Source organism: Mustela lutreola, chromosome 7, assembly GCF_030435805.1.
Source record: "Mustela lutreola isolate mMusLut2 chromosome 7, mMusLut2.pri, whole genome shotgun sequence".
Lineage (NCBI taxonomy): Eukaryota > Metazoa > Chordata > Mammalia > Carnivora > Mustelidae > Mustela > Mustela lutreola.
This window is the reverse complement of record NC_081296.1, coordinates 49,861,930-49,886,325: the sequence shown is the minus strand read 5'-3', so window position 1 is coordinate 49,886,325 and position 24,396 is coordinate 49,861,930. Positions and strand designations below refer to the sequence as shown.

The following is a 24,396-nucleotide window of genomic DNA, read 5'->3' as shown; positions in this document are numbered from 1 at the left end:
CACCTGAAATTAAATTAAAGCTCGGAGTAGAAAGAAATAAGATGTTACAAACTTTAATCCAACTTTAATAAACATCATTGATATTCATTCTCTCTTGTGCTTGAGCTAGTTACTGTGACTCATACTATTTCTAATTTGTCTTTAAAATAACTTTTTGTTGGGGTGCCTGGGTGGCTCAGTGGGTTAAAGCCTCTGCCTTCAGCTCAGGTTATGATCCCAAGATCCTGGGATCGAGCCCCACATCGGGTTCTCTGCTCAGCGGGGAGCCTGTTTCCCCTTCTCTCTCTCTCTGCCTGCCTCTCTGCCTACTTGTGATCTCTGTCTGTCGAATAAATAAATAAAATCTTTAAAAAAAATAATAAAATAAAATAACTTTTTGTTTTCAACAAAATGGGACCTGGATGTAGTTTTCAAAGACCAACAGCACTCACAGGCACATAACAAAACACAGCAGGTCCCTGCCCTAGCCATTCCTAGCTTTCCTTTCCACCCCTTCCACCCCACAAAGGCAACTACTTTGAACCCTTTCACTGTTTCTTCTAGTATTTCTAAATAACATGTTTTTAATTGATTTGATTTGTCTCTTTTCCAAGTTATCCACAACTTCCTACCATGGAAGGTGAGGACGCAGTTCTCTAAGTATCAGCATCTCTTCTTAAGGGCTATGCAGGTAGTTACTGACTATAGGAGGGAAGAAGGTATATTTCCTGATGATTCCTTCCGAGTGGCAAGAGTCTATCCACCAATAATCAAACTAGATAACTAAAGACTCCCTCCAAAAACTGTTCCTTACACCTTTTATTTTCTGATGCCGTATTATGAGACCTTATCTAGACACAAGCTGATACTTCAAATATTCCCTAGACCTGGAGAACAGTACACTTCAGGAGTGCCAGAAGATGGATAACTTTCAACACTGATTTCTCCTATTGCTCAACTTGCCCAACAAAAATAACAATCCTATCAATTCTCATGTGTCAATGTGGCTATCATTAAGAAAATAACACAATTATAATCTGCTAAGAGCAACTATTAAGGTTGGGAGGAGGAATACAGAGGTCTGAAGGCCTGGGAGGGCTACATTCTCCCCACTTTCCATATACTTCACACTGAGAATTTTATCATCATCTTGTTTGATCTTAGCACCTCTGCGAAATAGGTATTGTGATTCCCATGTTAAAGCTAATGACATTAAGGCTCACAGGGGAGAGAGAACTCTCTCAGAAATGGGAGATGATGAGCTGGTTTTGAACAGTATCCCAAATTCTATGCCATTTCCTCTGTACAGTATGCTGTTTCTAGGCAGGCCGGGAAAACACACTTCAGCAAGATTTCACAAAGCTTAGGAACTTCTAAAACAACTAGAGACGAAGAGGGATCCTTTGATCAGCCTCTGAGCATTAGCAAGTTTCCCTTGAGGGCATGCTAGGGACAGCATCAGGAACACAGAAGACTGCACCAGTCCCCACCCTCTGTGGACTATCTGTCCACTATCTGTCCCTCTGCACACTGCTCTCTAAGGCCAGGGAAACCCATAGCGCTTGTATGCTCTCTCCCACCCCACAGTATGGCCCAAAGGCTGTGTTGGTCCTCCCCATTGCCAGTCCGTACCAGGGTGAAGCTTTTGGGTGAGGCTGCCCAGCGCTTAACTGTGGTGAGTGGCCACTCCTGCAGCACTTCCTTGGTCTTCTCATCCACACGCATCACGGAGTCCTTGGTGATGCCCAGCAGGCGAGGCACCAGCTTGTTCTTGCCTTTCATCTTTTCCTGAAACAGGAAATACCAAGGGTTAGTGCTCTTCCTCTGAATACATTTGACTTTGCCAAGTCAAGAGAGATCTCATGATGTCTTACCTGAGGTCATCTACATTTACTATGTTTCAAAACAGGACTACTGGAAAACCAGGGTTTGGGTACTCGGCGAATGACTCACTAAACTAAAGACACGGAAACGAAAACAGGGGCATCAGAAGGTTGGAAGGATCCACAAAGGCACCCTTCCTGAAAAGAGATGCTGTTTAGGAGGGCAGGTTGCTCCAAAAATGGACTGTGATGGATCGAAGGGACAGCACTGAGAAGATATCCAGAGAAACAGAAGTATTAAGATGAATTCCAAATATTATCACTTGTAGTAGCCAACTCAGTGAATTACAAAAAAGGTTTAATGTGCAATTTAAATATGGCATATAAGCTATTTAAGCATTAACTAAAGCTCTGCCAAAGTAGAATCTTCTCATTAAAAGAGACACAGACCTTTTTTTATATCTCCCAAATATATTTTCATTTGAATTCTTTGTTTTGGTATCTGTATGTGTATCTACTGACTCTGAAAAAGCCTTTTATGATTTGCTTTAATAATTTAATAGTAATCATGCTTATTAAAATAAATTAAAATAAAAAAATTAATGCCTATTAAAATAAAATAAAATCATGCCTATTAAAATAAAATAGTAATCATGCCTATTAAAATAAAGTAATCATGCCAAAACAAATTTAAGAGAGATTAGTAATTTAGAAAGAATATATAGGTGTGTATTTTTGTGATTCCTGGGAGGGAAATGACTTCTAAGCACAAACAATAAAATAAAATTCATATAGAGAAAGATCAACATCTTTAACTACAAATACACAGACTTTGATACATCTAAAAAGCAGAGAGAAAATAGGAGATGAAAAAAGAAATCTCGCTGTAAACAAAATTGAAAAGCAAACGACTAACATAATACAATAAAAAAAGCAAATGACTAGGGATAGATAGTTACAACAATTACAATAGTGAAAGACTTTATATACTGCATATGTGAAAGTTTATCATAGACCGACAAAAATGACTGGCAAAGAATATAAATAGAAAATGTGTTTGGGGCGCCTGGGTGGCTCAGTGGGTTCAAGCCTCTGCCTTTGGCTCGGGTCATGGTCTCAGCGTCCTGGGATCGGGCCTCACGTCAGGCTCTCTGCTCAGCGGGGAGCCTGCTTCCTCCTCTCTCTGCCTGCCTCTCTGCCTACTTGTGATCTTTCTCTGTCAAAATAAATAAATAAAATCTAAAAAAAAAAAAAAGAAGAAGAAAATCTGTTTAAAATAATGAAGTACACTTTCATTGGACAGGGGGCAAGAGAAGATGGCAGCGGAGTAGGAGGACCCTAGGCTTGCCTCATCCCACAAAAACAAGTAGGTAACTATCAGATCATCATAAATACACCCAAAATTGACTTGAAGACTGGCAGAACAAACTCCACATGCAAAAGTAGAGAAGAGGCCACAAAAGAAGGTAGGAAGTGTGGAGATGCAGCTTGGAAGAGAAAGAGATCACGTTCGTTGTGCTGGAAAGGAGGGGTGATGGCAGAGAAGAGTGAGACAGACTAGCACAGAGGAGACCACATAGGAATAAGAATCCCCATAGCAACTGACTTGGAAAGAGCAAGGGGCCAAATTTCCTGAGTTTTGCAACTAGTGCAGTTTAAAGCCTAGAGCGTTAAAGATCGATGGGAGTGGATGGAAGAGTCTCAAGGGCACTGGGCTGATCTTGGGAGAGAAGGCATGGCAAAAAGCCCAGGGACATAAGCATGGGAATAGCTGCGGTACACAGTGGGGAAGTTATTTGCTCATTTCAGAGCACACCCCAGAGACACCCTTAGGGGAACAAAAGAATTGCCTGCTACCATTTCCCATGCCACTCAGCATAAGCACAGTGTCACCTGTGGGAACCCAATGCAGCATCAACACTTGCTACCTAACTTGCTTACAGCAAGCCCAGCTCCCTCCCTCCATACACCCCACATATTGGTGGAACTACCCTTTCCAGAGTACTTCCTTGCTTCTTGCTTCAGACCCAGCACAGTAGGTCCCTTGCCCCAGAAAGACAGATGCAAACGTTTGTCCACACCATGTCTCCTGGCCTGGGAGTTCTGCGGGGCCCTGGTTTTTGTGGTGGTGATGACAGGTGTCATTTAACAAGCAGATCAGAGGGTGCCCGGGTGGCTCAGTTGGTTAAGCCACTGCCTTCAGCTCAGGTCATGTTCCCGGATTCCCGGGATCAAGTCCTGCATTGGGCTCCCAGCTCTGGTAAGTCTGCTTCTCCCTCTGACCTTCTCCTCCCTCATGCTCTCTCTCGCTCTCCCTCAAATGGATAAATATGATCTTAAAAAACAAACAAACAAAAAAAAAAAAACAAGCAGATCAGAGCAACACCTAGTTAAAATAAGCCACAATCACTCGAAGGACCAAACATTGCTCACAACAGGCAAAGAGAGCCTCGGCAGACAACTGGCCTGTAGTACAAAGTGGCCAGAACACAACGGCAGAGTGCACACATTTGGAGATACTCTTGGAAGCACCAGGCCCTGGGAAACAGAGGACACTATAATGCAGAGCATTACAGGACCTCTTCTTCATAAAGCCATTACCCTCAAGAACAGGAGATATAATTGACATTCCTAACAAGCAGAAATAGGCACAGAGACAGATAAAATGAGAAGATAGAATAATTCATCCCAAATGCAAGAATAGGAAAAGGCCAGAGATCTAAAGAAAACAGATAAAAATAATATGCCTGATAGAGAATTTAAAGCAATGAGCATAAGGATACTCAGTGGACATGAGAGAAGAGTGGACAGTATCAGTGAGACCATCAACACAGAGATGAGGAGTAATATAGCAGAGATGAAAGGCTCAATAAACAAAATGAGAAATAAGCTTGACAGAATGAACAGAAGGCTGGACCTAGAAAACAGAGTAATGGAAAGTGATCAAACTGAACAACAGAGAAAAAAAAGAATTATGCAAAATGAGAACAGAATGAGAGAACTCAGTGACTCCATCAAACATAATAACATTCACGTTATAGGGATCCCAGAAAAAGAGAAAAAAGGGCAGAGAATTTATCTGAAGGAATAATAGCTGAAAACTTCCCTACTCTGGGGGAAGGAAACAGATTCACAGATCCAGGAGGAACAGAGGATCCTCAACAAAATCAACAAAAGCAGATCTACACCAAGACATATTATAATTAAAATGGCAAAATACAGTGAATAAGAAAGACTATTAAAGCAGCAATACCAAAGAAGACAGTTACATACAAAGGAAACCCGCAGATTTTTCAGCAGAAACTTTCCAAGACAGAAAGGAGTGACATGATATCTTCAATGTGCTGAATGGGGAAAACCTATAGCCCGGAATGCTCTATCCAATAAGACTACCATTCAGAATAGAAGAAAAATACTTTCCCAGGCCAACAAAGAATAAAGGAGTTCATGATCACTAAACTAGCCCTGCAACAAATATTAAAAAGGATTCTCTGAGTGGAAATGAAAGACCAAAAATGACAGTATAAATGTAGGAAACACAAAAAAATCAGTCAAGGAGCTTAAAAAATAAAAGTATGTAAAATAGGACACCATATTTTACATGGGAAGGAGAAGAATTAAGAATGGGTTCAAACTTAAATGACCATGAACTTAATATAGACTGCTATATACAGAAGTGGTTATATATAAACCTAATGGCAACACAAATCAAAACCACTAATAAATATGCTAAGAATAAAGAGAAAGAAATCCAAATGTATCACCAGAGAAAAGAAAACCAGCAAAGCATTAAAGAAAGACAAGAAAGGATTAGAGAAAATCTTCAAAAATAACAAACAAACAAACAAACAAAATGACAAAATGGCAATAAATACATATCTGATTAAGAATTACCTTGATTGTAAGGGAACTAAATGCTCCAATCAAAAGACACAGTGTGAAAGAATGGATTAAAAAAACCAAGACCCATTTATATGCTGCCTACAAGGGACTCATTTTAGACCTAAAGACACTTGCAAAATGAGAAAGAGGAGATTAAGAAACATTTACCATGCACATGGATGTCAAAACAAAGCAAGAATACCAATACTTATATCAGACAAAACAGAATTTAAAACAAAGGCTGAAATAAGAGACAAAGAAGGAGACTACATAGTAATACAGGGGACAATCCAACAAGAAGATCTAATAATTATAAATATTTATGCACCCAACACAGGAATACCCAAATACATAAGGCATTAATAACAAACATAAAGGAACTAACTGATAATAATACAATAATAGGAGGGGACTTTAACACCCCACTTACATCAATGGACAGATCACCTAAATAGAAAATCAACAAGGAAACAATGGCTTTGAATGACATACTGGACCAGATGGATTTAACAGATATTCATAATATCCCACCCTAAAACAGCGTAATACACATTCTTTTCAAAGGCACATGGAACATTCTCCAGAATAGGTCACATATTTGGCCACAAAACAAGCCTCAACAAGTTCAAGATGAACAAAGTCACACCATGCATCTTTTCTGACCACAATGCTGTGAAACTTAAAGTCCACCACAAGGAAAACTCTGGGAAGACCACAAATACATGCAGATTAAAGAACATACTAGTAAATAATGAATACATTGGCCAGGACATTAAAGAAGAAATAAAAATGTACATGGAAGCCAATGAAAATGAAAATACAATGGTTCAAAATCCTTGGTATGCAGGAAAAGTGGCTCTAAGAGGGAAGTGTAGAACAACATAGGTGTACCTTAAAAAGCAAAAAAAAGTCTCAAACAACCTAACCCTTACACCTTAAGGAGCTAAAAAAGGAAAACAAACAAAACGTAAAACCAGCAGAAGGAAGGAAATAATAAAGATTAAGCCAGAAATAAAGGATATAGAAGCAAAAACAGAACAAATCAATAAAACCAGGAGCTGGTTCTTTGAAAAAAAAAATCAATAAAATTGATAACTGCTAGCGAGATTCATCAAAATATAGAGAAAGGACTCAAATAAATAAAATCACAAATGAGAAAGGAGAAGTAACAACAAATGTCACAGAAATATGAACAATTGTAGAAGAATATTATGAGGGATGCCTGGGTGGCTCAGTCAGTTAAGCATCCAATTTGGTCTCAAGTCCATGACCTCAGGGTCTGGCATGGAACCCCAAGTCAGGCTCTGCACTCATTGTCCCTCTGTCCCATCTCTCTCTCAAATAATAAAATCTTTAAAAAACAAGAAAGAATATTATGAAAAACTATGTCAATAAATTGGACAATCTAGAAGGAATGGATAAATTCCTAGAAACCAAAACTACAAAAACCGAAACAGGAAGAAACAGAAAATTTACACAGACCCATATTTAGCAAAGAAATTGAATCAGTAATCAAAAAACTACCAACAAATGCAAGTCTAGGACCAGATGGCTTCACAAGTGAATCCTACCAAACATTTAAAGAAAGTAACACCTATACTTCTCAAATTACTCAAACAAAACAAAACAAAACAAACAAACAAAAAACAGAAAAGGAAAGAAAGCTTCAAAATCCATTCTATGAGGCCAGCATTACCTTGATACCAAAACCAGATAAAGACACCACAAAAAAGGACAACTACAGGTCAGTATATCTGATGAACACTGATGCAAAAATCCTCAACAAAATATTAGCAAACCAGGGACGCCTGGGTGGCTCAGTTGGTTAAGCAGCTGCCTTCGGCTCAGGTCATGATCCCAGCGTCCTGGGATCGAGTCCCACATCGGGCTCCTTGCTCCGCAGGGAGCCTGCTTCTCCCTCTGACTCTTCCTTCTACTCTGTCTGCCTGTGCTCGCTCTCACTCACTCTCTCTCTGACAAATAAATAAATAAAATCTTAAAAAAAAAAAATATTAGCAAACCAAAACCAACAATACATTACAAAAATTCCCTGTAATCAAGTGGGATTTATTCCTGGGCTGCAAGGGTGGTTCAGTAATTGCAAATCAATCAACATGATACATCATATCAATAAAGAAAGGGTAAGAAGCACATGATCCTTTCAATAGATGCAGAAAAAGCATGTGATAAAATACAAAATCCATTCATGATAGAAAAAAAAAAAAAACCAAAAAAACAAGTTTGGCGGAAACATACCTCAACAAAATGAATGCCATATATGAAAAACCCACAGCTAATAATATCTTCAAAGGGGAAAAAATAAAAGACTTTCCCCTAGGGTCAGGAATAAGACAAGGATGTCTACCCTCATCAATTTTGTTCAAAATGTAGTGGAAGTCTGAGCCACAATCAGTCAACAAAAAGAAATAAAAGGCTCCTAAACTGGTAAGGAAGAAGAACTTTCACTATTTGCAGATGGCATGATACTCTACATAAAAAACCTGAAAGACTACCAAAAAACTACTAGACTGATAAATTCATTAAAGTTGTAGGATACAAAATCAATGTAGAGAAATCCACTGCATTTTTCTATGCCAATAATAAAGCAGTGCAAAGAGAAATTAAGAAAACAATCTCAGGGTGCCTGGGTGGCTCAGTGGATTAAGCCGCTGCCTTCGGCTCAGGTCATGATCTCGGGGTCCTGGGATCGAGTCCCGCATCGGGCTCTCTGCTCAGCAGGGGGCCTGCTTCCCTTCCCCTCTCTCTGCCTGCCTCTCTGCCTACTTGTGATCTCTCTCTGTCAAATAAATAAATAAAATCTTTAAAAAAAATAAAAAGAAAGAAAACAATCTCATTTACAGTTGCACCAAAAATAATAAAATACCAAATAATAAACCTAACCAAAGAAGTTAAAGACTTAAATTGAAGATACAAAGAAATGGAAAGAGATTCCATGCTCATGGGTTGGAAGAAAAGATATTGTTAAAATGTTTCTACTCCCCAAAGCTATCTATACATTTAATGCAATCCCTATAAAAATACCAACAGCATTTTTTTAAGAGCTAGGACAAACAATCCCAAAATTTGTATGGAACCACAAAAGACCCCCAAATACCCAAAGCAAAGCAAAGCAAAGCTGGAAGAATCACAATTCTGAACTTCACGTTTTATTACAAGGCTGTAGTAACTAAAACAGTATGGTACCGGCATTAAAAACAAACACACAGATCAGTGGAATAGAATAGAAAATCCAGAAATAAACCCACAATTATATGGTCAGTTAATCTTTGACAAAGCAGGAAAGAATAGCCAATGGGAAAAAGTCTATTCAATAAATGGTGTTGGGAAAACATGGCAACAACATGCCAAAGAATGAAACTAGACCACTTTCTTACACCATACACAAAAATTAATTCACAGTGGATTAAAGACCTAAATGTGAGACCTGAAGCCACAAATATTCTAGAAGACAGCACAGGCAATAATTTCTCTGACATTGGCCATAGTAACTTTTTTCTAGATATGTCCCCTGAGGCAAGGGAAACAAAAACAACTATAAACTACTGGGACTATAGCAAAATAAAAAGCTTCTGCACAGCAAAGGAAACAATCAACAAAACGAAAAGATAATGCACAGAATGGGAGAAAATATTTGCCAATGACATATCTGATAAAGGGTTAGTATCCAAAATATAGAAATAATTTATAAAACTCAAAAATCCCCCAAAATAATCCAGTTATATATGGGCAGAAGACATGAATAGTTCTCCAAAGAAGACATACAGATGGCCAACAGACACTTGAAAAGATGCTCATCATCCCTGATTATCAGGAAAAAGCAAATGAAAAACTATAATGAAGTATCACCTCCCACCAGTCAGAATGGTTAAAATCAAAAACACAAGACACAACAAGTGCTGGCAAGGATGTAGAGAAAAAAATAACAGTGTTGGTGGGAATGCAAATTGGTACAGCCACTGTGGAAAACAGTATGGAGATTCCTCAAAAATTTAAAAAGAGAACTACCCTAAGATCCAGCAATTGTACCACTGGGTATTTGTCCAAAGAATACAAAAACACTAATTCAAAGGGATACATATACACTTATGTTTATACCGGTATTATTTCCAAAGCCTAGGTAAGGCAACAGCCCAAGTGTCCATCAGCTGATGAATGGATAAAGATGTCATGTATGTGTGTATACACACACACACTGACACATACTGGAATATTATTCAGCTATAAAAAGCAACAAAATCTTACTATTTGCAATGACAAGGATGGAACTAGAGAGTATTACACTAAATGATTTCACTCCTATGTGGAATTTTAAGAAACAAACGAGCAAGGGGGAAAAAAGAGACGAACCAAGCAAAAGACTCAAGTATAGGGAACAAATTGATGGTTACCAGAGGGAAGCTGGGTGGGAGGACAGGTGCAGTAGGTGATGAGGATGAAGGAATGCACTTACTGCGAATAACACCAGGTGATTAAATAAAAACTTAAGAAAAAAAAACAAGAAGGAGAAAAAAATCAAGTAAGAAACAAGCAATTAGATAAAGTTTTCACTTACTAAAATGGAGGGTTGTTTTTTTTTTTAATTAATACTCAGAAGTGAAGAAGGTATGAAAGAGAATCACTATAGATGGGAATTTAATGTGGCAAAACCTTTATGGAAGAAAATGCATCAATATTGGTCCAAAGCTATAAAAATGTTCCCCCTTTTGGGTGCCTGGGTGGCTCAGTCAGTTAGGTATCTGCCTTTGGCTCAGGTAGTGATCTCAGGGTCCTAGGATGGAGTTCCACGTCAGGCTCTCCACTCAGCAGGGAGTCTGCTTCTCCCTCTCACTCTCCCTCTGTGCTCTTCCTCTCTCTCAAGTAAGTAAATAAAATCTTAAAAAAAAAAAAAAAGTTCCCCCTTTTGACACAGATTGTTTTTAGAGAGTTATTCAAATGGGCAATTAAGGAGGGCACATGAAGTGATGAGCATTGGGTGTTTATATGCAACTGATGAATTATTAAACACTATACCTGAAACTAATGATGTGCTATGTGTTGGCTAACTGAATTTTAATAAAAACAATTTACTCAAAAAGAAGTTCTCAATGTGAGAAGATTATGTGTAACTACAGTTATCATAGTGAAAAACTGGAAACAACCAAAATTTTCAACCACAGGGGAGCTCTTATTTAGGGTATACCCATATAAAAGATGATTCTAGAACCATTAAAAACCATATGATTGGAAAACAATTGAATTCAAGGCAACAGATTTGCAATATAACATAAAATAAAAATAAAAACAAAAACCATTTATATAGCTTAACCCTACATAAAATAAAATTTTAAAAATGAAATTTTTAAATAAAATTCAAAACAAGATCTTCAGAAATAAAAATTTCATTACATGATAAAATGGTGACAATGATCACCTCAAGTGGTTTGTATTATTTTCTTGTGGTGTTCCTTATTCACCAGACTTTACTTAAAAAATCTATTTCTGGGGGTGCCTGGGTGGCTCAATGGGTTAAGGCCTCTGCCTTCGGTTCAGGTCATGATCCTGGGCTCTGTGCTCAGCGGGGAGCCTGCTTCCCTCTCTCTCTGTCTCTGCCTGCCTCTCTTCCTACTTGTGATCTCCGTCTGTCAAATAAATAAATAAATAAATAAATAAAACAAAACAAAAAATCTATTTCAGGGGCGCCTGGGAGGCTCAGTTAAAGCATTCAACTCCTCATTTCAACTCTGGTCATGATCTCCGGTCATGATCTCCGCATTGTGAGATTGAGTCCTATGTCAGGCTCCATGCTGGGTGTGGAACCTGCTTAAGATTCTCTCTTTCCCTCTCACTCTGCTCCTCTCCCCTTTTCTCTTTCTCTCCCTTTCCTTTAAAAAAAAAAAAAAAAAAAAAAAAAACTATTTCTAATGTTATCAGGGAAAAAAAAGAACTTCCCAAATATTTGCTGAAACTCTGCAATGCCTAAATTACCATTCTCAGAGGACAATACATACAAATTAGCAAACACAAATCATGTATGTATACATAGGGATAGGCAATTTTAAAATAATGCAAATGTGCTAGGTATTTAATAAATATTATCTACTAAGTTTCAGAACATCCCTCAAATGTTGGTATCATCATCCCCATTTTGCAAATGAAGAGACCAGCAACTCATCCAAGGCAAACAGTAGTGAGTGGTAAAGCCATGACTGGAACACAAATTCGAGCAGCTCAAAAACGCCTCTGACTTCAAAAGCAGACTGTCTACCACCGTGTATTCTTCTCTGGTGAAAGCAATCAGAGAAGACAAAAATCTCTGGGAGCTCCCATGGGCAGTTCATAAGTCATTCAACAGTCAAGGTCAGGGCACATCTCCAGCTTCCTCCCAGGAGGAGGAGAGAACAGGATCGGAAATCTGTGTGGGTGTCTGACAAGGGGAATACGGCAGTGGAAGAAACTCCCAGTCCTTAAAAAAACCACTGGGAAGCGTCAGATTCTTTGTAAAGAGAGGCCGGTTCTGCAAGAGGTGAAAGCAATGAAATCAAGGTGGACAATGACGGCTAGTCTACCTTGCCTTCAGAAGCCACACAGAGACTGAGGCGAAGAGGTTCTAGGCAGTTAGCCACACAGCGCTGGCACGAGCCCAGCTGCTGGGACCCCGAAGGGGATCTGAAATAAAATAAGGTTTGCAGCTGTTGCCTTCAGCCTTTTCCATCTGCACCTCCCGATGGGCGGCGGGCTTTGGGGTGCGGAAACACAGAACTGTGACGGATTGCCCTGGCTCGTGTCGAGCTCATTCTCGACTCTGGAGAGGGAGTCACGGGGAACATGCTAACAACATACTGTGAGCATTCCATCAGAAAAGCAGGATTAGGCAGAGGAGGGCAGAAGAAATGCAGAATATGCTGCCACCCAGCAAGGGAGACCTCGGTCAAGGGATCAAATGATTTCAGGGCCTATCCACAAAATGCAGAGCAGCTGGGGAAAGTCAGAAGAGTGAAAGGCTCAGCTCGGGGTGAGCCACACTGGTTCTTCCCCCAAGACCTGCCTTAGGCCCACAGTGGGAGAGCCTGCATGCGTGGAGAAGTTTCCTTTTTCTCCCCATATCCCACGCAGCTCAGTCCACCCTACACCCAGCCTTGCCAACTTCAGCTACAGAGACCAGCGTTCTTTTCTCTCCAGCTAAGCAAGCAGCCTAGGCAGGCCCCGCAAAGTCCTGTCTCTCAAGCACAGACACACACAGAGGCTGTAGCTGCTGCCATGCTGCAGAAATTTCTTTCCAGGTGGTCCTCATTAGGTTGGTTTTGTTTGGAAGATGTCTTGAGCTTGCATAACTTAGAGGCCTGAGAAGGAATGCATTCTACCGAGAGAAGGCCTGCTTCATTAACAAGCCCCGCCCCTTCTCTTTCAAGCACATCTCAGCCATCACTGTGGCTTCAAGCCAAGACCCACTCTTGACTCCAAGAAGCAAACTGAGGGCTTGCAAAAGGGGAGTGGGGGGGGTGGTCAGGGGATGGGGTAGCCACGTGATGGGCACTGAGGAGGGAACGTGACATGATGAGCACTGGGTATTGTACGCAACTAATGAATCACTGAATACCACATGATGTACTATATGCTGGCTAACTGAATTTAAATAAATAAATGTAAAAATGAAAAAAATTTAAATAAATAAATGTAAAAATATAGGGTGTACTATATGTTGGCTAATTGAATTTAAAGAAATAAATATAAAAAACAAACAAACAAACAAAAAACCCAAAATGGCGGCTGGCTGGGGTCAAGCCTTCTTTCTTTCCAGCTCTTCTCCCATGCGGGGAGACTGGCAGATTCTTAGGTCACCTGTGTCTTACATGGGAGATTGAGAATTGAGTGAAGGGATACAGGTGGGTTGCACTCTTGCATGCTTTGGCTCGAGGCCCCTAACTTTGACGTGGCCTAAGCCTATGATCCAGCTGTGCTCACTGGAATTCTACCTTGGCTTGGTGTCAAAGTGTGGGCTTGCTTACTCTGCTGTGTGATCAGTACACTTATTTCTCTTAGGGGCACGGCAGAAAGGGATGGCTGGTTAAGAGCAAAATGGTGTTAGGGACACCTGGCTGGCTCAGTCAGAGGAGCACGTGTCTCTTGATCTCGGGGTAGTGGATTCAAGCTCCACACCGGGTGGAGAGGTCCTTTAAATAAATAAAACTTAAAAAAAAAAAAGAGCAAAACAGTGTTAAAGATCCTGTTCATTAGCCATTTTTCTCTAAAACTGGTCATCTATTCAACTTAGAGTTCTGAGAGGTTCCAAATGCCCTCTGTGATGCTTCTGTAGTTAAGGGGAGAAAAGGCTCAGCTCACCAGGTATCTTACATCTCAGAGCTCTGGCTGTGGCTACAGGGAAAGTTAAGAAAACAAATTTATAAATGAGGAAGAAGGTTTACAAAAGAATTTCCTGGTGTGAACAAGATCCTTTCCAGGCCATGGGAAATGGCTTACCATTGCTTATGGGGTTTTGGTTAGGGTATCAAGGCAAAATGCAAAAGAAGTCACTCTAAGAGGAAGACTGTAGACATTTACAGCTTCCATTCATTAGGCTCTTACATGCCACAGTCCACCTTTATCTATGATCTTATTTAAACCTCAAAAAAAGGCACAATTTTATAGGTGAGCAAACATGCATAGACAAAAGGTAAAGTAACTTATCTAAGGTAAAACGAAGTGGCAAAGCCAAAATCCAAATCTAGGTGTTTCTTTTTAAAGTTTATGTTCTTAGGCATTGGGAATACTGCTACATAAAGCCATTCCCTGTGGATTCATTAAATGGCTTATAGACATTCTCTATATTAGAATCAGCAAACTAGAGCCAGTGCTAACCCCAGCTTTTTGCCTGCTTTTTTGTGGCCTGACAGCTAAGAGTGAATTTTTCATTTTTAAGTGGTTGGGGGAAAAAAAACCCAAAACCCACAAGAGGATTAATACTATGTGACCTGTGAAAATTATATGGAATTGAAATTTCAGAGCCTATCAATAAAGCTTTATAGGAACCTAACCATGCTCGTTCATTTACATATTGCCTATGGATGCTTTTAGGCCACATGGGCAGAGATGAACAGTATGGCCCAAGATACCATTTGATCTTTTACTAGAGTTTACTAGAGTACTAGAGTTTGCCAACTCTTGCACTACGCCTTGGGTGCTAAAAGGCAATTACAGGTTGAAAGACTCAGGAGCCGGGGATTAAGGAGATGTGAGAAGGGTTAAGAGATAATCCAAAAGTTATCAAATAGCCTTATTTTTCAGGTACTACATTTTTTCTTTAAGATTTTATTTGTTTATTTGAGAGAGAGAGGGAGAGAGAGCACAAGCAGGGAAGAGAGCAAAAAGCAGTTTTCCTATGAGAGGGAGGCTCAATCCCAGGACCCTAAGATCATGACCTGAGCCAAAGGCAGACCCTTAACTGACTGAGCCACCCAGTCACCCCTCACCAGGGTCCACATTTCTTTACATATATTATCTCATTTAATCTTCACTAGAGCTCTGTAAGGCATTATCACTCCCACTTTCCAGATGAAGAAACTGAGGCTGAGGGGGGTTATGGATATCTCTCAAAGTTATAGGAGTTTCTGCTATTTCCCACATAGGGGTGTCACCATCCTGGATGACAGGCCAATCTTCCTGACTCCAATCCCCAAGCACTTTCTTTTATAACAACAAAGTATAATACTCTGAATATTAGGTCAGTATTTTCATGGATATGGAAAAAAATATGATAGAAGTGCCTGTAAATATATCTAACTACTCTGAGACTGTATATGATTAATCCTAAGTCCATGTGCTATGGTTAAGTGTATTCAATATCAATATCTAAATGTTTCAGAAATTATAATTTCAATGACTTACTTAAATTTCTAATAGCTTCTATAGAAAATTTCTAACACTTCTATAGAAGTAGTGAATGAGAAGCTAGAATCACTCACTTCTAACTTCCTAAATGATGCCAATGAAACTCCTCCACAATTCAATGGTATGGTATGTTTAGGTTAGGGTTCTAGAGAAATCTGTTACTTATGCCTTTAAAAAACTTATTATCCCTTAAGCCATACAATTTTTGTGCGTGTCTGCTGTTCTGCATAGGATCTCTTTTCATCATCTATTCTAAACGACTGCACTTATCAATACACACAAACTGTTTTTTCATGTTGTTGACATATACCTTTTACTTGAACAATTTACTCAATTTAAAAATAAACCTAAGAGTTAAAATGACTATATATTGTTATAGCATGTACAGAGATCTGGAGGCTGAAAATTATGCTAAGCGAACGGTCCATTTAATAATATTAGCTTTTCTAATCCATGAACATGGGATATCTTTCCATTTATTTGTATTGTCTTTAATTTCTTTCACCTGTGTCTAAAAGTTTTTAGTATATAGATCTTTCATGTGCTTGGTTAAATTTATTCTTAAGTAATTTACTGTTTTTGATACTATTATAGATGGAATTGTTTTCTGTCTTTCTTTTCCAGATAGTTCACTGAAGCCATCTTATTTGACCTATTGATCTGATTTACAAGGTTCATTAGTCCATAGTATTATATTACTCCTGAATTCTCAACTGTCCTACTTGGAAAATAATACAACTGCAGTCATACAAACTATTTATCAAAATCAATTTTCTTTTTTGACAGAGCAAACATGTGAATGCATGAGTGGGGGGCAGCGGGAGAAGGAAACAGAGAATCCTAAGAGGCTCTAGCCAAGCATGGAGCTCAATCTCAAAACCTGAGTGGAGATCAAGATTCAGATGCTCAACCACATGAGCCAGCCATGTGCCCCTATCAAAATAAATTCTAAAATAAAATGTACATGAATAAGACCACTGAGCAAAAAATTAACATGGGCAGCGTGCTCACTTCCATAAAGTGACAAAAAATAAAACTAAAGAAAATAAAAATCTGAATACCTAACATGTATACTAAAGTTGATCCTGGCCTTTCTTCAAAGGCATGTAAGTTAAAAAAAATAAAAAATAGGGATGCCCAGGTGGCTCAGTTGGTTAAGTCGCTGCCTTTGGCTCAGGCCATGATCCCAGGGTCCTGGAATTGAGTCCTGAATCGGGCTCCTTGCTCCGCAGGGAGCCTGCTTCTCTCTCTGCCTCTGCCTGCCACTCTGCCTGCTTGTGTATGCTCTCTCTCTCTCTCTGACAAATAAATAAATAAATAAATAAATAAAATCTTTTAAAAAAAAATAAAAAATAAAGACTTGAAAAGAAGAAAAAGAGAAAGGAAGGGAGAGAGGAATGAAGGAAGAAAATTTCCACTACTTTCTTATTTTGTCTTAAATACTTTTGTGAAAGAAGTTTTCATTTAACCAAATCTACAAGACCTTGCAATAACCAGAAGATCTGTGTTCTACCTCTAATTACTCTAGCCATAGCCAGATTTTTCTCAGGCCCTAAATTAGCCTTGGGGAACATTTTATTTTTTTCTGGACCTTGCTGTTCAAGTGTTTTTCATAACTACATTTAGTTTGCTGTGTGCTATATATTTTCCTAAATTTACTGACTTACATGCATATCACTGAAACTGACTGTATCAAGTGTGATGGGGTTGATGGAAAACAACATGAAAACAAGAATGAATTTCATACATAAAAGACTATAGAAAACCTCAAGAAAGCATGGAAACTGAGACCGAAGCAGTAGACATGCTCGAAATTTGTTTTACCTTTGTCCCTATGAGGTATTGGAACTCATCTGCCATCTACTGTTCTTCAGAATAATAAATGAAAAGCCACTTTTTCTTCTAAAACAAGCAGAACTCGCCATCTGCTCATGGTGAGGATAGGGGAGTTAGCAGGATGAAGTAGGATGTAGGTGACTACAGGTCAGATGGGCTCACCTCAGCTAAGACAGCAGAGTCCCTTCAGGGAAATGGAGCCATTCGTACCTACAATGCATCAGCCCCAGGCAAAAATTCACTGACAGTTTAAAACTCACACTAAATATGAAAAATTCAACTTCTATATGATTTTCTGAAAAACAAAGTGATTCACCTATGCTTTCATCATTTGCAAGGGCCTCAGCATTCTGGGGTATAAGACCAAGGGCTGTCTGGTTTAAGTAAGTCGTCAGTAAGAAGTGTTTCCCCTTCTTCAGTGTAACATCTTTGTTGCTCCTCACTCCCAATGAAGCAGCTTTCTCCAGTTAGTATAGTCAAAAAAAGCATCTCTACCCCCAAACATTCTAGAGGACAGTGAAACTTTATTCTTCTTTGGTTCTCTTTAGCAGTGAGGAATAGCGTTTCTTAAAGGACCCTGACTTGGGCCTTGGGACGTCTGTCCCTGGGGGCAGCTGCCCCACAGCTGGTAACAGTCTCCTTTGCCTCAAGCAAGATGAGAAACTTCACATGGTGTAGTTTTCTTCCAGGGCCAAGAGCAAGAGGCAGGAAGCCAAGAGTCAAAGCAAAACAAATGGCAATCAATGAAACCTATTAGTGAGATGACTAATAGAATATGTGAGGTCAGTTCCCTTCAGAAGGGAGCTGAGGGAAATTGGAAGGGGAGGTGAACCATGAGAGACTATGGACTCTGAAAAACAACCTGAGGGTTTTGAAGGGGCAGGGGGTGGGAGGTTGGGGGAGCCAGGTAGTGGGTATTGGGGAGGGCACGGATTGCATGGAGCACTGGGTGTGGTGCCAAAACAATGAATACTGTTATACTGAAAAGAAAAAAAAAAAAAAAAAAAAAAAGAATATGTGAGGTCAGACTCCACAAAAAGTTTATCAGTCCACCTAAGAACACACCCATAGAGGGCCTCAGTCTTGAATTTCAAAGACCCGCCTCTTTCCTTCTGGTAGGATGGCAAACAATTCCCATGAAATCAGATCTGAAGGCCACAGAAAATCCCAAAGCCCACCTAAAAGTATACAAAGTACCCTGTTTACTCCATTAATTCAGTTCGGTATGTAGAGATGGACAGCCTTCACTTAGTCCAGGGCACTCTTAGTAATCTTAAGTGAGACATTTTCAAAGTAAAGTGATAACAAGTAGACATAAACGTACTCCTTCAGTGACTTTATAGCACTGCAGTGTACCAGGCCAAGACACAAGTGCCTGGAGGCCCACAGGCAGCCAGGCTCACTCACTAGCCTTACAGCTTACACACTTCAGGTCTGCCCCATGGGCTAAACTCAGGTGACCACTGGCCAGATGTTACCTCTGCAAATGCTAGGGGTCTTGGGACCACAAAGCAAGCTTGCCCGCCAACAACCCTCTGCCCCCTGCCCCCTGCCCAACTTACCTTCACCAGGAAAAAGGACACACCGTATGTCCGGAGGGATCGGGCGAGTTTGACATACTTGACCTTGGCTTCTATTTCGCTCATCTCTCCACAGTTCTTATGCTCCTACAAGTGACAGCAGCAAGGACCCGTTATTGCAGCTCTGCCAGCACGTGGACTTGGTAGAGGTGCTTACAATATATGGCACACACAGTCACTACGAATGATGGGTCACTGACGTTTGTGTCCGAGACCCCTTTGTGACACATGTACCAGCTCAGCAAGGACCAGAGCACACAGACAGCTCAGATGCAGGGCTTCCTAATGAAAACTGGAACCCAAACTCCTTAGATATTTTATACCTACGGGCAACAATTCATGCCGTGAATCTTTGGACTCAGACCAGAATCCAAAGTGTAATCCACTTTTGGAAGAACTCCGCATTCCCAAAGGTTCAGAACCAACGCTTTCAATGAGAGCTAAAATAATGTTCTCCAGGAGAGGTATCATTCTAACATACACCCAAAAGACATGGTTTTCCAAAGAGTAGGGTATAGAAATGCCTACACATCAGAGTGCCTGGAATCAAGACCGTGTGCATTTTATATACATGAACACATGACATTTCTACTTCAACTTGCATTTACATTTCAATACCAAAGAAGACTTTAATATTTTGGATTCACTGGAGTGATTGTTTTATGGTAGAATTGATGATAGGGCTTTTCTTAGTGTTTGCCAGGAAGAGAGAACTCTCTGACATTTAGGGGAAAAAGCCCTGAATTTTAAAAAGACACCATTTTCCACATTCTAAGCTTCAAAAAACAAATATCAGGACAAAGAAGCTACTTGTAGCTACTTCTTCAGTGCATTTTAGGAGCAAATCACCTTGTTCCGACACTATCAAGATAATGCCTTTGAAATTAAATGCATGCACATTTTTTCTCAGAAGGACTAAGTAACCTTTAGCAAGAACGTATGGATTAAGATAATAAATCTGCCCAAAGTAGATTTGTCAGCTTCTTCACTCTGGAGTCACTAATCATTTATTATAGAAGCAGAGTACATGTATGGGGTACTAACCTAGCACGTGCAGAGGCCCCTCTCATACTAATAGACGATGTTAGGGAGTGAGAAGAATAATAAAGTTCTGTACATTTCCAATACCTGAAATATTCTCTTTTCCGCTCCTCTCTGCTTGATGTATTCTTTGGGCAGGAATTCCTTTAGACTGAGAGAGAGAACAAAAATAAAAATAAATAAATAAAAATAAGCCATTTATTCTATGATGAGAAGGAAAGAAATGAGACTTTCGGTACAACTCAGTAAGGTCACTAACTCTCCCAGTATTTGATGGCACAATTAGGAACAGAGTGCCACATCCCATAACATACTTAAAGAGGACACAAATATAAAACCAGTCTGATACAAAGGATCAAATCAACAAAGTTAAAAAAGAAAGAATTTCCATGATACACTGTAAAGTAGGAAAGCAAAGGGTGCCAAAATATAGAGTATACTGTCCTTTGTGATACAGGGAGGAAAACATTTTTCATTTTATATGGTTAATACGTATTTTTAGGGGTGCCAGGTGGCTCAGTTGGTTAAGCTTCTGATTCTTGGTTTCAGCTCAGGTCATGATCTCATAGTCATGAGATCGAACCCCACATCGGGCTCCATGCTCAGTGGGGAGTCAGCTTAAAGACCCTCTCTTTCCTTCCCCCTACTCTTTCACATGCGCTGGCTCTCTCTAGAATACAGAAGTAAATCTTTAAAAAATAGATGCATTTTTTAAAACAATATAAGCATACACCTAGTACTAATTAAAATGATTCTCTATGGGAAGAAGGAAGACCCGGGGTGAAGGAGCAAGGACGCAAACGAAACTTCTGGATATCCGTTGTGTTACAGTACTACCTTAGAGTCACTTGAAATGACAAAGAGGGGAGAAATTCAACATCTAAAAACCTAAAGCAAACTGAAACAAATGGATTTAACAGGGTATCAAGTTGATAGCATAACCACAGGAAGAAAAGTGATTTCAAATAACTATGAAAAACAGTCTTTTGACTATACATCTCTAGTGAGACATGTTTTAAAGATAAAATGAACCATAGAGGACCTATTAAATATTGATAACATTATTTTAAACTGTACCTTCTCCCCTCTCAACACATAAATACACACACACTATAAAATTAGGTTATTACATTATATAGAAGTAGGATGTCATATATAATTAGGATAAAGTAAAAGTAGCTGTTAGAAACCAAACTTTTTAGCATGAAATAGATCAAAATAAAGAAAAAAAAAAGTTAAATGAAAACCCGTAGTCTTTCATTTGAATTGGAAATACTGATCTGAATGCCTGATTCATTCTTTTTCTGGAAAACATTTTTTAGTGTGTCCCCTGAGGAAGCTAAGGACAAGGCCTATCTGGTGGCATTGCCAGGGTCTCGATCAGGTAGCCTCCAAATACTGTTTCCCACTATAAAGAATCAGGGATCCCTGGAGAAGTGACTGATTCTAACTCTGAAGCAGGAAATGTATTGAATGTTCTTGGGGTTTCTTATGCCTGAGATCAAAGAAGCTATCAAAATGACACTAGACTGAAATCAAGGGGTAACCACTAGCCAATAACAGATGATTTTTAAAAACCTTATACAAAGGAGAAAGATCAAACAATATCATGAGCCCACCATCCAGCTCCAACAATTTTAATTCACAGACATTCCTGACTCATCTACTCCTTCATACCATCCCCTGCACTGGATTATTTCCAAGTAAATCCTACAGATCATATAGTTAATTTCATGTGATGGGGCAATTAGAGTGTCAGAAAGAATGATGACCACAATGGGTAAAAGCACAGACATATAAAAATTTCATAAAGATCCTTTAAAATAATCATTGGTCACGTTAACAGGTGGCCAGGGCACCAACTCCTACTCAAAAACTGATAAACAGAAAGTAACAAAGCTAACAAATACAGAAGGAATAAAAGGAGTCCAAAAATCATCATTTTATACCTCCTCTGAACACACCAGAGTGGCTGCAAAAACCAACAACTGACAAGTTGATGGGGAACTTTATAGGAGATAGTTCGGTCTCATTCAAATCCACTTAATCAATTTTATTATTAATAAAAGTGGGATGACCAGGTCATGGTCTCAGGGTCCTGGGATTGAGCCCCGCATCAGGCTCTCTGCTCAGCAGGGGGCCTGCTTCCTCCTCTCTCTCTCTCTCTGCTTGCTTCTCTGCCTACTTGTGATCTCTGTCTGTCAAATAAATAAATAAAATCTTTTTTTTTTTTAAAGATTTTATTTATTTACTTGACAGACAGAGATCACAAGTAGGCAGAGAGGCAGAGAGAGAGGAGGAAGCAGGCACCCTGCTGAGCAGAGAGCCTGATGTGGGGCTCGATCCCAGGACCCTGGGATCATGACCTGAGCCGAAAGCAGAGGCTTTAACCCACTGAGCCACCCAGGCGCCCCAATAAATAAAATCTTTAAAAAAAAAAAAGGTGGGGTAACCAGACAGCACATGCCTCCTAACTGATGTAACAGTAAGTATTCTTAGCAAGAAAGAATAATATATAATTTAACCTGAATTTAATTAAGATGTGAGATCTAAATATTATTTACGAAACGAGAGATAGAAGAACCCAGTAAGGGACACCACCAGACACGATCAGCCCAATGCCAACTAGGGTAATTCTATAAAAATCACACGGGTCCCTCAAAATAAATGGCTTGGTGGTAGAGGTGAAAAAGAGGACACAGTAAGAGATTAATAGAGTTTCATAAAAACATATTTACTACAAAGCTACAGTAATAAAGACAGTGGAGAACAGATATAAGAGTAGACAGGTCAATGGAATAGAATTGAGAGTCTCGAAATTAACCTTTAGAGCCAGGCGATTTTCAGCAAAGGGAATGGGTTTTCAATGGGAAAAGAATAGTCTTTTCAACAAATGGTGCTGATATCCAGCACCAGACAACTAGATATCCATGAGCAAAGCAATGAAGTTGGACCCTCTACTTCATACTGAATGCAAAAATTCACTCCAAAGGGATCAGAGACCTACATTTAAGCTAAAATTGTTAAACTTTTAGAATATAGAAACAAACTTTTATGACCTTGAGTCAGGGTGACACTTAAGATATGATACCGAAAGCACACACAGCAAAAGAAAAGAAAAGTAGGACTATATCAAAATAAAAACTTTGGAACTCCAAGTGACACGACCAAGAAAGTGAAGAAGCAGCCCACAGAATGAGAGAAAATAATGCAAATTAAATATCTGGTAAGGGACTTGTATCCTGAATACACAAGCAATTTCACAACTTAAAATTGAAAAGAACCCAATTAAAAAATGGGGGAGGGGATCTATAAAAACATTTTTTCTGAAGAAGATACACAATTGGCCAAAAGCACATGAAAATATGCTTAACTTCAGAAGCCATCAGGGAAATTAAAAAAAAAATTACAGTACAATACCACACACCCACTTAGGTGGCTACAATAAAAAAGATGAACAAGTGTTGGTGAGGATCTGGAGAAATTGGAATAATCATCATGCATTGCTGAGGGGAATATAAAATGGGACGACTGTTTTTGGAAACAACCTGGTACTTCCTCAAAATGTTAAACAGCAGTTCTACTCCTAGGCAGGTAACCAGGAAAAATGAAGACATGTCCAAACATGTGTACATGAATGTCATAGTAGTATTCCCTTTTTTTTTTAATGCTTTTTTTCTTTTTTTTTTTTTTTAGGATTTATTTATTTGATAGAGAGAGACATAGCGAGAAAGGGAACACAAGCATGGGGAGTGGGAGAGGGAGAAGCAGGCTCCCCATTTGAGCAAGGAGACGGATGCGGGGCTCAATTCCAGGACACTGGGTCTGGGATCACGACCCCAGCCAAAGGCAGACATTCAACTACTGAGCCACCCAGGCACCCTCATAGTAGTATTCCTAACAGCTAAAAGGTAGAGACAACTCAAATGTCCCATCAACTGATGAACGGAGAAGTCAAATGTAGTTGATCCATACAACAGAACATTACTCAGCAATAAAAATGAATGACGTAGGATATAAACGCCAACATAGAAATCCTGTGCTAAGTGAAAGAAGCCCATTGAAAGAGATCACAAATTGTATGATGCCATTCCATAGGAAATGTTCAGAAGAAGCGAATCTATAGAGATAGTTAGGATCAGCACTTGCAGAGGCCAGGGATGGGTGTGGGGTTACTGAGGAGTGGCTGCTAAGAGACACAAGGCTTTTATTTGGAGGGATAAAAGCGCTCTGAAATTAGATTGTGTGAGGGGTGCTCAGTCTTGCGAATACATGGAAAAACACTGAACTGTATACTGTAAATGGGTAAACTATATGGTGTGTACACTGCATCTCAATAAAAATATTCCTTAAAACTCTATGAAGCAAAT

At 39.4% G+C, this 24,396-nt stretch overlaps 1 protein-coding gene across 5 annotated transcripts in view; it reads right to left on the bottom strand.

The window, feature by feature from the left end:
* The window catches only part of TLN2 (talin 2), a 424,752-nt gene that overhangs the window by 156,464 nt on the left and 243,892 nt on the right, over positions 1 to 24,396 (bottom strand). For all 5 annotated transcript variants that reach the window (XR_009355411.1, XM_059180687.1, XM_059180690.1 and 2 more), the window contains 3 exons: positions 20,114 to 20,177; positions 18,968 to 19,072; positions 1,612 to 1,767 (listed from right to left, as the gene is read on the bottom strand). Coding sequence is in view for 4 of the 5 variants with exons in the window: in XM_059180687.1 (XP_059036670.1) it covers positions 1,612 to 1,767; positions 18,968 to 19,072; positions 20,114 to 20,177 (325 nt within the window). In the remaining variant the exon portion in view is untranslated. The remainder of the gene's footprint in view (positions 1 to 1,611; positions 1,768 to 18,967; positions 19,073 to 20,113; positions 20,178 to 24,396) is intronic.